General features: G+C 33.8%; 1 protein-coding gene across 1 annotated transcript in view; it reads right to left on the bottom strand.

Moving 5' to 3' along the window:
- Positions 1–10,595, bottom strand: part of LOC145661613 (uncharacterized) — an 87,915-nt gene extending 77,320 nt beyond the window's left edge. The window contains exon 1 of the mRNA XM_081726933.1: positions 10,459–10,595. Coding sequence (XP_081583059.1) covers positions 10,459–10,528 — 70 coding nt within the window. The 5' untranslated portion in view covers positions 10,529–10,595. The remainder of the gene's footprint in view (positions 1–10,458) is intronic.
- Between the last annotated feature and the right edge of the window lie 3,878 nt (positions 10,596–14,473).

Genomic DNA, 14,473 nt, shown 5'->3' on the forward strand with positions numbered 1-14,473 from the left:
CGTATTGATGAAAGATGTCTATATACTTTAAACTCATTACGGTTCTTCAGTTCACAATAGAAGTGTCATTGGAAGTCCAATATTTCTGTACATATCATTCACAATATGATTCAAATTACTATCGAATGAGAGATTTGACTTATTAGCACAGAAGATTGGTTATTAGAGTGGAGCGTTTTGCACTTCTGTTGGAAATTCGATGACGGCTAGTGCGGAAAAGGTGCCATTAGTGGCACCGACCATACTGATTTTTTTTTAAATTGGACAACCACTTACCCTACCCCAACGGACTTAAAGTTTTTTAAGTGTTTAGTTAGGCAATACGCACAACACCAATGACAGAAAGCTACTTGTGGTCGTTTAAAGAGTTACCTGATGCTATAATACAATTATTTTATTAAAAGAAAGTTGTAGCAATACCAGTAAATAATTTTAAAATGGTTATGAGTTAAAGTACAGCCATATTAGCTCAGTTGTTGGAATTAATGTCCAGATTTTGTTTGGAATGCCACGTTAACGACGATTATAGGTATAGCCCTTGATATAACACGATTTTCTTTCTGCAACTCTTCGCTTATTTTGCTCTGTACGCAAATAACCCAGAACTCACCACAGAGAGGTGGTTGCACATCGAGTTCCGCCCACCAACACACCCAGTAGGCATACGTGGACATTTGACCTTATGTTACGTAGTTCTCCTTGGTCTCCAAGCTGGACATTCTTGTTCTAGGCTTCAGTTTGGTTCTAACGTAGATATATCTTGCGTTCTGGTCGCAGTTTTTCGACGCTGCCTCGGACACCAGTTTCACTGTGCGTTTCACAGGTTGACTATGGCAAGGGAATGTTGTTGTTAGAGTAACTGAAGTTAGTATGTTTTCTTCAAGCTGCTGATCATTTATGTTTCGTATGGTTGGTGGCTCTATTAGACATTTAGGCCAATTAATCGTAGTAATTTTCAGCTGTAAAGTTTAATTTCGGAACAATGAAGTCACGTGGGTGGTTGATCTCGGAGTCTTCTGACTGCGGTAGTTTTTTTATCCTTCTCCAGCTTAACGTTCGAATATGTGGATTTTCATCTGTTGTCATCGCTATCAGCAGGTTTTCATGATGAGCGTAGTATCCGTTTGTTTGTAGAACAGAATGAACTATGTGTTGTAGATTTCCTCGCAGGAAACGTGATAGCTTAACTATGCTAAACAGATGCATGGCGCCCATTTCGCACGAAGGATTTGGCCGTATTGAAAACCAGACGGGAGCGTATACTTTAACAATGTACTGGCAAAGTAGACTCAAACTTGAATTAGGTTGATCAGTATTGATGTAGTGGCGAAGCATCCTACAGACCAATGTAAGTCATCGTGAACGTAATAATGGTCCTGGTTTTCTGTTTGCTAGATCGGTAGTACACATTCCTGTAGGAACAACCTTACAAATTTCAGAGATAATTCTGGTCGCTGCTTAAACCATCTGGTTTTTCCATCTCAGACACCCATTCAACGGGAATGAGTGTAAAGGAGACGATCGGTGAAGTTCACAATCCTTTAATTTCTTTCCGATGGGGCAGGAAAAAGTGTTGAGTCTGGTAGTCCCACTATCCAATTCGGTAACCAGATGTCGAAATGGCAACTCGTTGGTATGAAGAAGGCAAAGATGCTGCAGTTCCTTTCCTAGGGATCTTTGTATCTGATTTAACACGCCGTTTTCCCATCCTGTGTTCGTGGCTTCACCATCGCTGCCGACTGCCTCAAGACTTAACTGCCAGTCGTACTGGTTCTTCTCTAAAGGCTCCAATATAGAGTCAGCAATATCCTTGCCAGTGCTTGACTTAGGTGTGGCATGGCCCAAGTATTCTGAACTGGGCTCCGATAGAACTGTAATACGCTTTTCTGTAATCTCTCGTCTTCGTAGTTTGCCGTTAATTTTTTCTTGCACAAGAGTTTCATCATTTTTTCCGTCCAAGTAGGTACTTGTTATCGCCCGGACTAGGTGAGCCTTTTTTTTCTGGATCTTGTCACCCAGTTTATATTTCCCTCTTCGTATCTTAGATCTGTCAACAACAAGATTTTGATTAAAGCAACCTGTCTGCCTGAAGCTCCAGTTCTAAACGCGGCCTCCGCTGTATTTTGAAGACAATTGGACTTTAGGCTATGTTTCCTTCTTGGACGCGCATCGAAGTCAGATCCTGACGTACCTCCCGATTCAATAGCTTCACTGGATTCCTCTGACAACGCCAGTATCTTTGAACTGTGCCTATGCCTAATCCCACTAGTTGATGGACTTGCTTCAACACTTCCAGCGTCTTTCTTGGTAGTCTGTCCCTTAAATCTCTCACTTTACGGGAAAACATCTTTGACAGAGATTTGCTTGTTCCGGCGTCAATGTTACCAATCCTCATTTTCCATGATGTTCTCTGGTCAAAAAGAAATTTGAATTCTCGTTTTGGAATCTTGCGTGTCCTCCCACAGTTGCAATCTTCGGCGGTTTTACATTTGCAAGACGCAATATCAAAAAGAGACATTTCCGCGTGTGCAACAAAACCTTCACGAAGTGTTGCTTCTTGTCCTTGTCGACTGAAATGTTTTTCCTTGGTGCGACACTTATTATAAAATGTTTTCAGCATGTCAAAAACTCTCTTTTATGAAACCACAGGGATGCTTGCTTTACGCCAAATGTGTACAACTGTTTCTCCAACTAGTTTACAAATGTCAGTCACTGGTAATTTAGTTACACTTTTGTCACCACTCAAAACACTTCGAAACCAATGACAATGTCGCATAACGTCAGCGTACGTGGGTAACTGCACTTCACTTATTTCACTTGGAGTGCCAAATAAGCCTTGTTTCACACTTTCCCGCCTTGGTCTGCTATGGGGCTTTTTCTTCATCTTACTTTCCATTGCTTGCGAACTTGGAAACCAAAGTATACAAAATGTCTCTGAATCGAATTGCACTAAGAAGACTGTAACTTTGGGTACAATGCACAAACTCTCTGTCTTAACAGAAACAGTAGCGAACTAAAACCGTTATATATCACTATATTTCCGCTTCAGCATATGTATATTGGTTATATTATTAGTCGTACATATATCAGTATCGGTATTATACTTTTTATATCAGTACATTTCCGCTAGCTTTGGAAATTGGGCAAATATTGGTTACTTTTCTTGTAGTTGGAAAATAAGAACTGGCTAATAAAGTACGAAATATTACAGGCAGGTTATTTTTAAGTAGTTAGGACAAAGCCTCCATCATTTGTGCTGAAATTTTGTCACGATCTTGAGAGGTTTGAGACCAAAACCTTTCGATAGCATCTATAACTTTTTCGACATGACTAAATATGAATTGATTAAGCAGATCACAAATAACATAATGTAATAAATGCTCTAAACCATACTCAGATTGTTGAGTAAATGCATTAGCAATCAGAACATGTTGAGTAAATGGATTAGCAACATCTACTTCTAGACTTCATTTTTGAATTTTCAGAAATACTGATCCGCGAACTTTTACATATCTGTCACAAAATTTGAAATCTCCCGTTTGGATATAGTACATATTTCTCTAAAATATTTAACTGATAGATAATATCCTCGAATCGTTGTCTCAAATTTCTTGAGCAATACATTTTGTAAGTTTGATTATTTGAAGTATGAACTAAAATTTTATTTCTAAATTAATTTACTAGCGTGTTGCATCCTTACCAGAAATATCATTCAATATTTTATAGATAGTATCAGCAGTTTTGTCACTCTTGAACTCCAAGCCACAGTTTCCTAATTGTCGATCATAATTGCTTAATAAAACTGCGATAATTGTATTTGTAAAAGATTTGATGTGATTTAATATGTGCACATTTGATACAAATTCTCTTATTATAGCGGAAGTTCGTGGTGTCTTAGTGGTAGAGTTTCATTTCTGATGCATGGGTTCTTGGTTCTTTCCCAACTGAGCTTTTTGGTGGACAAACACTGTGTGCGTGGGTTTTCTCCGAGTTCTCCGGTTTCCTCCTTCTTTCTTCATTCCACCATTTCACTTATTTCTCATCATCACTGTCTCCTTTAGCCTAGGCATCATAACCGTGAGACGTAAAACTTAAAGATTTCGATTTATTTTTATTCTGTTATCATAGTGGAAGTGAATAGGCTATATAGAATGGATAACAAGCATCTTTAGACACTAATAATGTAGTTCATGTTCTAATTCAATATAATTGATATTTCAAGAACTTAGTCAATTTCCAACCCTTCCTGATGTTCTAGTTACTACCGTGTGTGCCTTTAGTCCATGAGATGGGTTCGAATCCCGGTAGGAAAGCATTGAATCCATTTTGGTGATTCTGCTTCACCTTAAACCGTAGTTCTACGTCTCATATAATCATGGTCCTGAAAACGGGCACTGAACTTCAACAAATTTACAAATAATCCTCTACGTTCTAACAAGTTAATTTTAAACGATATACGTAGGTATGTTAAAAACTTTTCGTAAGCTTTTGTAGAACTAAGAGCACTAGTGTGTTTCCCTATAGCGAAGCAAATCATTCATTAATTTTAGTAAACTTTTGTCACAAATACACATTGAACCTCTTCAAATAACGTACTTCCGAAATTTAATTAGCAGTAACTTGTAAGTGAAATACCTTAACTTAACCAAGTTTGCAATATAGATAGACCTTAACAAACTTGATAAGCTTATAAAATATCATGGTACTTGACTTATTCGCCATTAAATTTTGGAGATTTCACTCAAATGAAAGTAACCCTAAATTTGATGACAAATAACAGTAACCAAAGCTCAACACATGATATTTCATATGCTTATTAGGCTTATTAAGGCCTACCACTATACTGAATATGGTCAAGATAGGGTTAGCTCCATCGATCGCGTTTGATGTTTTCTTTGTAAATTTCACGAAGTCGAAACCCCAGCTTTGATGGAAAGTAACTCGGGGACCAAACCTTTGTGCAGCACAATATTTCACTTTAAGCTCAAATACGTACTAAGTACCATGCCAACTTTGTTCAAGATCGGATAGGATTTATCGATAGCGATATCGACAGCGAACTTTCTTCATTTTAATAAATACAAACTGAAATTTGATGGCCAATAACTAGAGAATCAACTATAACCATAACCACATACATAATGTTTCTTATACAAACTGAGTTCATTAACGTCTATCACCATTCTAAATTTGGTCAAGATCGAAATAGTTTCATTGATAGCAAGCGATATATAACTTCCTTTCCTAGTTCCATACCTAATTTTGATTGCTTATAACTCAGAAACGAAAGACCTACATAATAATATTTTATATGTGAACTAACCCTTAATGATCCATCACCATATCAATTATGGTCAAGATTGGGTAAGTTTCATCGATCGCGTAGTCTTCTGATTGATTGCTTTAGAAGAACCAAGAGGACAATCAAAATAAAATCTGGTTATGTGGAGTATATTCCCACTACCTACTTGGCAAATATCAAGAAAACTACAGAAATAAACTATAGAATGTTAATATACAGTGCTCTTACATTCAGGTGGAAAATATACAAGATCTACAATTACAGACAAATTATTATTTATATTAAATTTCCTAAAGAAAGAATCTAAAACTATATCTGATGAGATAGTCGTTGGACTTTGAAGTTCTTCCTTATTCCTAACAGAAAAGAAACAACCAGATCCCGAGAAATTGAACTTTTAACCAATCTAACAATCAGGAATTTATTGTTGCAAAGCAGTTTATTGTCAGTATTGTCAGTATGGTTATTAGTCAGGCAAGTTTCAGTTATGGCAATTACGTGAAAGTTATTGCTTGAAGCGTTTCTATAGAAATGATTTATCTCTTTCATTGTGCCACAAGTTTAAACAGTCTCACTAAACATGTATATTGGACCAACGTATTTTTTAAAAGAATGCATTACTTCTACTTTTTCCGCATACAATAACACTATCATTTCTGGCATTTTGAAACCAATTCTATGTATCGTATCAGATCCGATCAGATAATTAAATTTGAAGCCTATCACCAACCCGTAAGTTACTTTCTTCTCCGTATCACTTCAACTTTTCTGGCAATTTCTTTGATTTAGTAAAATCCCAGAACTTTCATTTGAAAAAAAATTACAAATCATCAACCAAAGTTTCCAGATATTTGTTGTATTCACAATTAATTATGTCAGTTTTTAGTAGTACAAATTCACTTTCAACAGTACACCTAAAATCAACCATTTTAGACATAATTATTCTTATCGTCCTCATTCCAAATAACGATGCTTCATAAAAGAATATAAATAAATTAAAATTTATTCGATTTCTTCACTGCCTCTCTCTCCATATATATGACCAAACAGCTCAACTTTTGCGGAGGAAAGCATGTATTTCATTGATTGACTCGGAGGGTTTGAAAAGGACGCAGAACCACTTTGAACTCTTCGAGAAGTTCTGATAAAAATTCAAGTAGTTCGCATTGCAGGGACGAACGCACTGCTTCCTCACCGCTGATATCCCAATTAATTCTTCAACAAGTAAATAGACTGTATAATTAACGTCTAACAATTTTAACTCCCCAAAAGTAAACTATGCTCATATCTATCATTAAAAATTTATCTGTCATTATAGTCAGTAACGTGAAGCAGATACTACCTTCAAAATTTTCCATCACTTTAATAATTATACAAAAAGGAATTGGTAGCCATATAGCAAAAGGAAGCAATTTTGTTTCAATCTATAGCAGTTATACATAAGAAGAAAAGCATACAATCATATTTTTAGTAGTCAAAATTGTGTTCGTAGTATTTTCTATAATCTGCACACAGTTACTCCTCCATGAAACAACGAAACAGCCTGTTTCCCCTTTTGTGCCTTTCTAAGTAAGAGTTAAATTATCCAAAAACCTGCATTTTCTTGGGAAAAGAGTCCAGTCACTACCTTTCTGTTGTGGAAGCGAGCTCCATGTTGTCTGCTCTGCAAGGATGCAGCGCCGTTCAGTTCACTATTCAATTGAATCTCTGATTTCAGGAAAGTTATAGTCAATAATGTCAGTAGTACCCTAGTTAATGATTTGTGACGTTTCTCAATTCATGGACACTTATTTCAGCTCGATATTGCACGAACTATTAGCGTGACTTCGGACATATAACAACCCAACTTTGTAGCTTCCTTTCAAGAATTAAAGCTGCATGTAAACTCCTTTTCGGCATATGGATGACATATGATGTTTCTCAAATCAGCGATTCAGATGTTATCAGCGGTGAAAGGGATCTTTTCTTCGGAATGAAATGAAGCAAATATGAACATAGCAACGAACTAGAGGAATTTGTGAATGTTTGGCCTGTTCCTACCAGTGTAGTGAGTAAACTGGCATTTAGCAACTGATACAGCTCAGTTTGTTTAAGTAATTTTAATTTGCTAAGGAACAAAGGAATTTGTTCATCCTTTTGTATCAGATTGTATGTTATTTGGTATAATTTTTATATAAAATTGAGTAGACTTAAGTTTGTATACAATTCAAGTGATATTGTGTTCTTTTCGTTCACTGAATATTATGGTAGTGTATAGTTATTTAAATATCAGATTTACCCCTCTTCTTACAGATTTAAGACGAAAAGAAAATTTTACATTAGGTATTTTCTAAGTAGTCGCCATAATTCTACGAACCGGTTAAAAGGATGTACATCAAGGATAAATTACTATATTAATCATTTATTTTCTTCCAGAAAAGGTGTTTAGAATGTCTCAGAATTAAGTGATTATTTATAATGTAAATAGTTTGTATCATCTATTTCCATCCAACTGTTTTGTAAAGACATTAGAATACACAAGCATTGACAATCAAACAGATTACAAACATCGTTAACAATAATGAAAATGTAAATATAAATAGAAAAAAGAGAATATCTTATTAGTGCCAAAGATTTTCTGTAGCAAAGCTGGGATTAAAAGGTGGAAGACATAGAGGGTGTACCACGCCAAGAAGAAGAGCAACTACACCGAACTGCTGTATTTTATTGTAAAATATCATTAGAAAATTGCGAACCACCTGCGTTTGCTAGTACATTGCACATAATTACTGAGCTTTACCCCAACGTAATTATTTAAATCATTTATCTTCTTTCAGTAAGTAATTTAAGAAACTCACTATATTTCTCTTCAGCCAACTTTTGTCTTGTGTTCTTCACCATTAACGGTATTTTTAATTAATAAGTGCATCAGCCTTATTGACCAAGTATGCTATAATTGTGTGTAACTTGAATTACTTATTCGAAAATTGAATTACTTGGATTAAAACTTGTAAAGAAGTTTACAAATGGTGGATGACACCATTTGCATTTTTTGACCCACTTTCGAGTCGAATTGCCCGTAATATATAGTAAGAAAAATGTAGTAAAGTAAAAATTGTAATTGTGCCAATTCAAGAACAGGAATAACAGTCTGTCAAAGTCAGGCAAAGAAATATATAGTCACAGTAGGGTGTAATAATAGTCAAAATCATGAAGGAGTTCCAACGGGAAAAAGAGGGCCAGTTACCCAGGTAGTCAGGGTGTAAAAGTTGGAAAAAGTGGAAACTAAATTAAATGAAGACGTGTAAAGTAGTTGTAGATGAATGGAGATGTTTTCATGAGCATTTGTAAAATTGTATTAAAAGTGTACGATGAGAAATGTTCACTTCATCCACTTCCTCTTCTGCACCTCACTTCAAGAGATGTTAACACTACCACATGTACCATGGAACTCCCCTCTTCGGTTAACTTCACAGCATGTGCAGTTATTTGCCCATTGCTCTGCTCTTCTTCCTCCTCACTGTCCCAACACAATTTACAGGAAACGAAAAAATGGAATATGTTTATATATTTTAATTTTCAAAATTTCTTATAAGAATTTTACTAAAATGTACTCCAACAAAAATGTTCTAATCTTGTAAATAGGCAATGAAGAGCATTCGTTTCTATTATATCCAGAAATATTAGTTTAAATATAGATTTGGACATAAGATTTAAATAACTTTTTTAAGGTTGTTCCATAAAGAAACTTACACCTGCAAATCTAGATAAATGTTTACAGATTATATGACATGTTCACGGAAAATGTGAAAATAATGTACTTAGTCTTTATAAAAATGAAATTTTTCATTTACTGTTCTCGCTTTTGTTGGGAAGGTCTTCTACCACTTTCGGATGTTATTAGTTGTTTTACATTCGTTGTAGGAATACACGCTATACAGCGTCTGAAATGATAATATACTTTATAGTTTAAACTATTTTTCTATCCATATGGTAGTTTATATATTTTAATATTTAAGAAATGCGCATCTAAGGCAAAATTCAAGTTGAATTTATTATTTTGCTGCTATCATATATTTGCATAATCATTAGTTCATTTACAAAAAATCTATTTGTGCCATATAATAATCAATTTAAAACAACAGTCATTAATATTAAATGTGTGTCTCATGTACTTAACACTGTAAACCTGAGGATATATCTGGCTTCTGGTATTTTTATTTAAGTAACTGGATATAAATATTTCTTCAAAATTTTGCGAGTAAATGGATGGTGTATCATTATGAGGATGTAATCGTAAACTATATAGCACAACATTACGTTTACGCAAATCATAGGCTATCCGTTGTATCTACTTCGAAGAGGAAAAACTGGATGAATTTTAAAACAAAATATTTCCCTGGTTAATATCAAAGTATATCCTATCTCCGTATCTCTTCACTCCATAATTATATTATGCAAATACAGCTTTCTTCAGAATATTGTGACAAGAAACTTTAAGAAATTGTTCAAACTAAATACATATTAATAAAAGTATTTGAATATTTAACAATTTTATTGCAAGTAGAAGGTAATGGACTACCGGTACATAATTATTAATTTTAAAATAATACGTTAGCAACTATACCTAAATTGTACGGAATACGGAATACAATTAATTATTCCATGGTAACTGGGGAAAATTAATAAGTTATTAAATTATTTATTTATACTTTTATCAATGAAATGAGAAAATTGTTATTGCTGTCCAGTTTTAACTGAATGGGTCTTTTAAAAAAGGAAGAAACACATTGAAGATAAGGTTTTGCCCTGGGTTTACTTACTCTCAATACTTTAATAACAAACCTAACCGTGCAATTCGATACAACTTCGCCAATGTAGAAATTATCTTTCAGAAGAATAGGGAAATACAGGGGTTGCAAAACTAGACTTTGATTTCAGATTTGGTTTCCTTGTTTTCACTACCAATAACATTGTCAAAACAATTAAAAGTATTTATGATAACACCACAATTACCTTTTTAAGTGAACGAGTCTATAATATAACGACAAAAAATGATCTATATCCATACTGTGTTCACACGTTTAATTATGATTTTAGAATACCTTTTAGTGATGAAAATGTTTCTGTAAAGTAAAAGAAAGAACTTATATTAAAGTAAATATAAGTTTACTTACTTTTAAACAGTTGAGTTTGAACTGCAACGGTCGTAAATAATAACGCAATCAAAGGCGTAAAATATTTCATGATGGAAGCAAATGAGAAGTAAAGACAAGATTTTTAAAACCTTAGTTCATTTGCTTCGCTTTGTTACCAGGTATTGTCTTTCAGAATTTCCACAAATTTCTCGTTCTTAGTATTTAAATGAAGCATGGTGCGAGGTAGCTATTGTACTAAATTGACCATATTTACGAGGATAAGGCCTTCATATACGGATTGATGAAATTATTATTATTTGTCAAAACAATTATTCAAAGGACTGGGATGTGCAGAAACTAAATCAATGAAAATTATTACTTGTAAATGTCTTTTAGCAACTAATATCACACTCACAATTAGCACTAATGATACTGTACGTCGTGGACCATTGAGAATTTCGTTATTGTAATATGACAGTATTATCAAAAGCAAGTTGCTTCAACGCTTTGCTATTACTGCGGCACTGATAGTGATTCTCAACTAATATTATCAATGTATCCTCATTACTTCAGTATTTTACGACCAATTTCAAATTCAAGCGTGAACTCTTTATCGTTGAATACTTCTTGTAATAGTACTTAACAGAGAGGACTCTTTGTGCTACTATAATATTTTTGACTTACTTTTTATATCTCAACTTTTAATGATAAGATCCTCGTCCACTTTTTTGAGGGAGAAATTCAACAGGAGTAGACAATTAAGCTTTTCGATACTCAGTTTTACTTTCCTGGGTGAAATTTCTCATACGTTATGTAATTATTTATGTAGGTCAAATTAAGAATACTTTTATATAAATATATTCCTAGTGCTTTTGCAGAGCGTGTAAATTAGAAATAGAAGCGTTGCATAAGAAATATAGTATATATATTTGCAAATTTGAAATTTGCAGTTACTTATAATGGTGCGGAATACAATAAAATAGTAAAATTCAGATTAATGGGAATAATAACTTTATTGTTATATATAATGTATTATTTCTCACTGAATAAGAGATAATAACTTGAAAAGTAATCCATAATGTTAAGATCAAAACGATATATTGGGAGATAACATTGAGTAAGTTTTTATTTGTAATTTATATTTGCATTTCCAATTCTTAGAATACTACTCAAGAGCTAGTAAGTACAAGATATTAATGGTGAATTCTCATTTTCTCATAAGATTTCTTAAATCATATAATGCACAACAAGACTATTTTAATATGGAAAATAGAGCTAAGAAACTCTTTATACATATTTACATTCCATATTAACTTTTCCTCCTTCTCTTAGCCAATTATTTTGTTAATACCTTCTTCCTTAGACTTGGATAGTGGCTCAAATTTTCAGATAGTGCTTATTCGAAAAGGAAATTGTCCCTAGTCATTTCGAAACCAGATTCATAAGTTAATTCTACTGTAGAAATAGGCAGACGTAACATTGTTCTTTATAATATCGTGATTTCAAAAGCTAAACATCTACTGTTGGCGAGATATGTTTCAAGGGTAAGACAGTGGTTCCAATTAATAAGTTAATTAAAGTATTACTCCAACAGCAACTGTCAAACAGCAATAGTAACACACGTAGAACTGTGTGTAATTTTAACGGATATTTTAAGAAACAAATCTCACAAAACTTGAATTTACTTTTCCGTTCTGTCACCCACGTACACTCATGTCCAAAATGATTGTCGCATATCTACAACTGCCTTCTTGTAAGAATCTTGATAGTGATTTTACACGGTACTTTTAATACTGTTACTATGTGTATAATCGGGAAATGCATATTTGTGGTAAATTTCATAGGAAGAGAATTATAAATACGAAAATTAGAATGAGTAAAACAAAATGTTACTAAATGGACAAGAAAATTTTATTTTCGTTTCATTGTTCTTATTTACTGCTCTTTTAGCATGAAATTTGCAACATACCTGTTTTTGCCGATTATACAGATACTAATATTATAAGAAATAAGAGGCGAATTCGTTATCAAATTATATTCCTACAACAACATATTTATAGACATGCGGCAATAATTTTGGACATGAGTGTACGTATGCTTCGCAAGTACTCAAATTAGTGCGTTTACGATGATTTAATATCTGAACAGAACTTTACCAAAAGAGGCCTGTCGGAAAGTGGCCGACCATGGTCCCGGAGAACAATGTTTTCGTGGTCCTAGTCTCCCTCTGACTAATTATCTCGTGCTTTTACACATCGAGTTTGGTGATCTTTTGTCCGCTTGAAAGAGGCATGGTACTTCTCATCGTAACATTCTGCGAGAGCAGTCATCGCGTTGTGCTAGATCTCCTCTCGGGTTCGAGAGCGAGTTTCTTCTTGATGCTTTTTGATTTTCGGAAAAAGATAAAATCTCACGAGGCTCATTACGAAGCTTGATGAACCATCGACGTGTTGGACTGTATCGAAAATGACAATTACATGAACACATGAATAGAATCGTTACCCCCATGCAACCTTGGGCTTTGAGTTCCACTGATCTGGTCATCTCGGACGAAAGGCGTCAAATGGACGAGGAAAATGTATAGAAAGAAGCCTTTATACCTGCACGTTCTTCCTGTACGTATTTATAATATATATTGCCACAGGAATCAAAGAACAGAATCATCTTTCTTTTGATTTTGATGCTTCATAAATTAATATATTATGGTTTAAATTTATTTTCGACTTTCACAAAAGAAATAATAAAGATTCAACTCACTTTTAAAAGCAGAGATTTTCAATGTCAAGCCAAATGCACAAACCTCAAAATATTCAACAACTAGTAACGTACAATTGATATAGAAACTTGACGGATTGAATTAGAAATTTATACAAAATCCACTTATGTCGCAAGTTACTAAATGTTCTACTCGTCAATATTTCCATCAAAATCTAAAAAAAAAAAAGAAAAAAAGAAAAAGAAAAAAAGAAAGAAATGAATCGTACCATAGTTGGTAATAACTGTATGAAGAATATTCATAATTTTTTTTTTGTATGCAAGTTTCTTTCAACGTTAATTTTTGTTTTGTTAAAAACCCTAGGTATTAGGATGAAACAAAAAATCAGATTTTCGAGTATCGAACTCTAATAGGACTCAAACATATCGTATTCGCGTGCTAATCAATAGGAAAATAATGAAAAATCACACTTTCAATCTTCAGTTCGCGCAAACGGTGTAAAGTTTGAAAAAAAAATACGAAAAACACCGAACTTTATATTTATGCAAGAAATATAGAGATTACTTTTTTCTTTTCTATAGCATCTAACTGCTTTATTTTATTTGTGTTAGGTCATGTTTGTTAATAATTAGTTAATATGAGTGATTTTATACATTTTATTTTCATAATGATTTTGCAGTTCTTCGCTCATTTCTCAATGTTTTTTTCATGACGTGATCCAGAACTCACTATAAGGAGGCGGCGGCAATTCCAGTTCGACCCACACTCTACGCAACTATCATACCAATTAGGGTGTGCTAAATTATGTTAATTTGGTTAAAGACGTTGCCTTAAATTCAGACTATTTTATAAAATTTTGGCATTGTGAGTCATGAGAGCAAAGTTGCTCTAATGTAACCATCTCTGTTTTCTTGTAAGCCCACTTTCCCTGCAGACTTTGTAATTAGTTAGACACATCTTTCAACTTCCTAACACGGAAGGGTCCCACAAGTTGTCGCTGAAATCCGATTGCCGTATAGCACATCTGATAGAACATCATGAGAAATGAAGATGAGCAAAATTTAAAGTGCTATGGACCAGAAGGACAGGAGCTAAGCGGCTTCAAAATTTGAATATCCAAAAAATTATATCATGGAATCATGTACATTTAAAGTAAATATCTTAGAAACCGTTAAAGCAATCAAAACAAAAGTTGCACAATATAATGAGATAAAATGCCCTATAGAAAACCGCAATGTTGCCATAGGTGAAGCAGTGTTGCCAACTCAGCATAAAATACTTTGTTTGAAATAGTACCATATATAAGTGTACATAGATTTAAAATGCACTATCATCAAT

Source organism: Thermobia domestica, chromosome 10, assembly GCF_964235325.1.
Source record: "Thermobia domestica chromosome 10, izTheDome1.hap1.1, whole genome shotgun sequence".
In the NCBI taxonomy this organism is placed as follows: Eukaryota; Metazoa; Arthropoda; class Insecta; order Zygentoma; family Lepismatidae; genus Thermobia; species Thermobia domestica.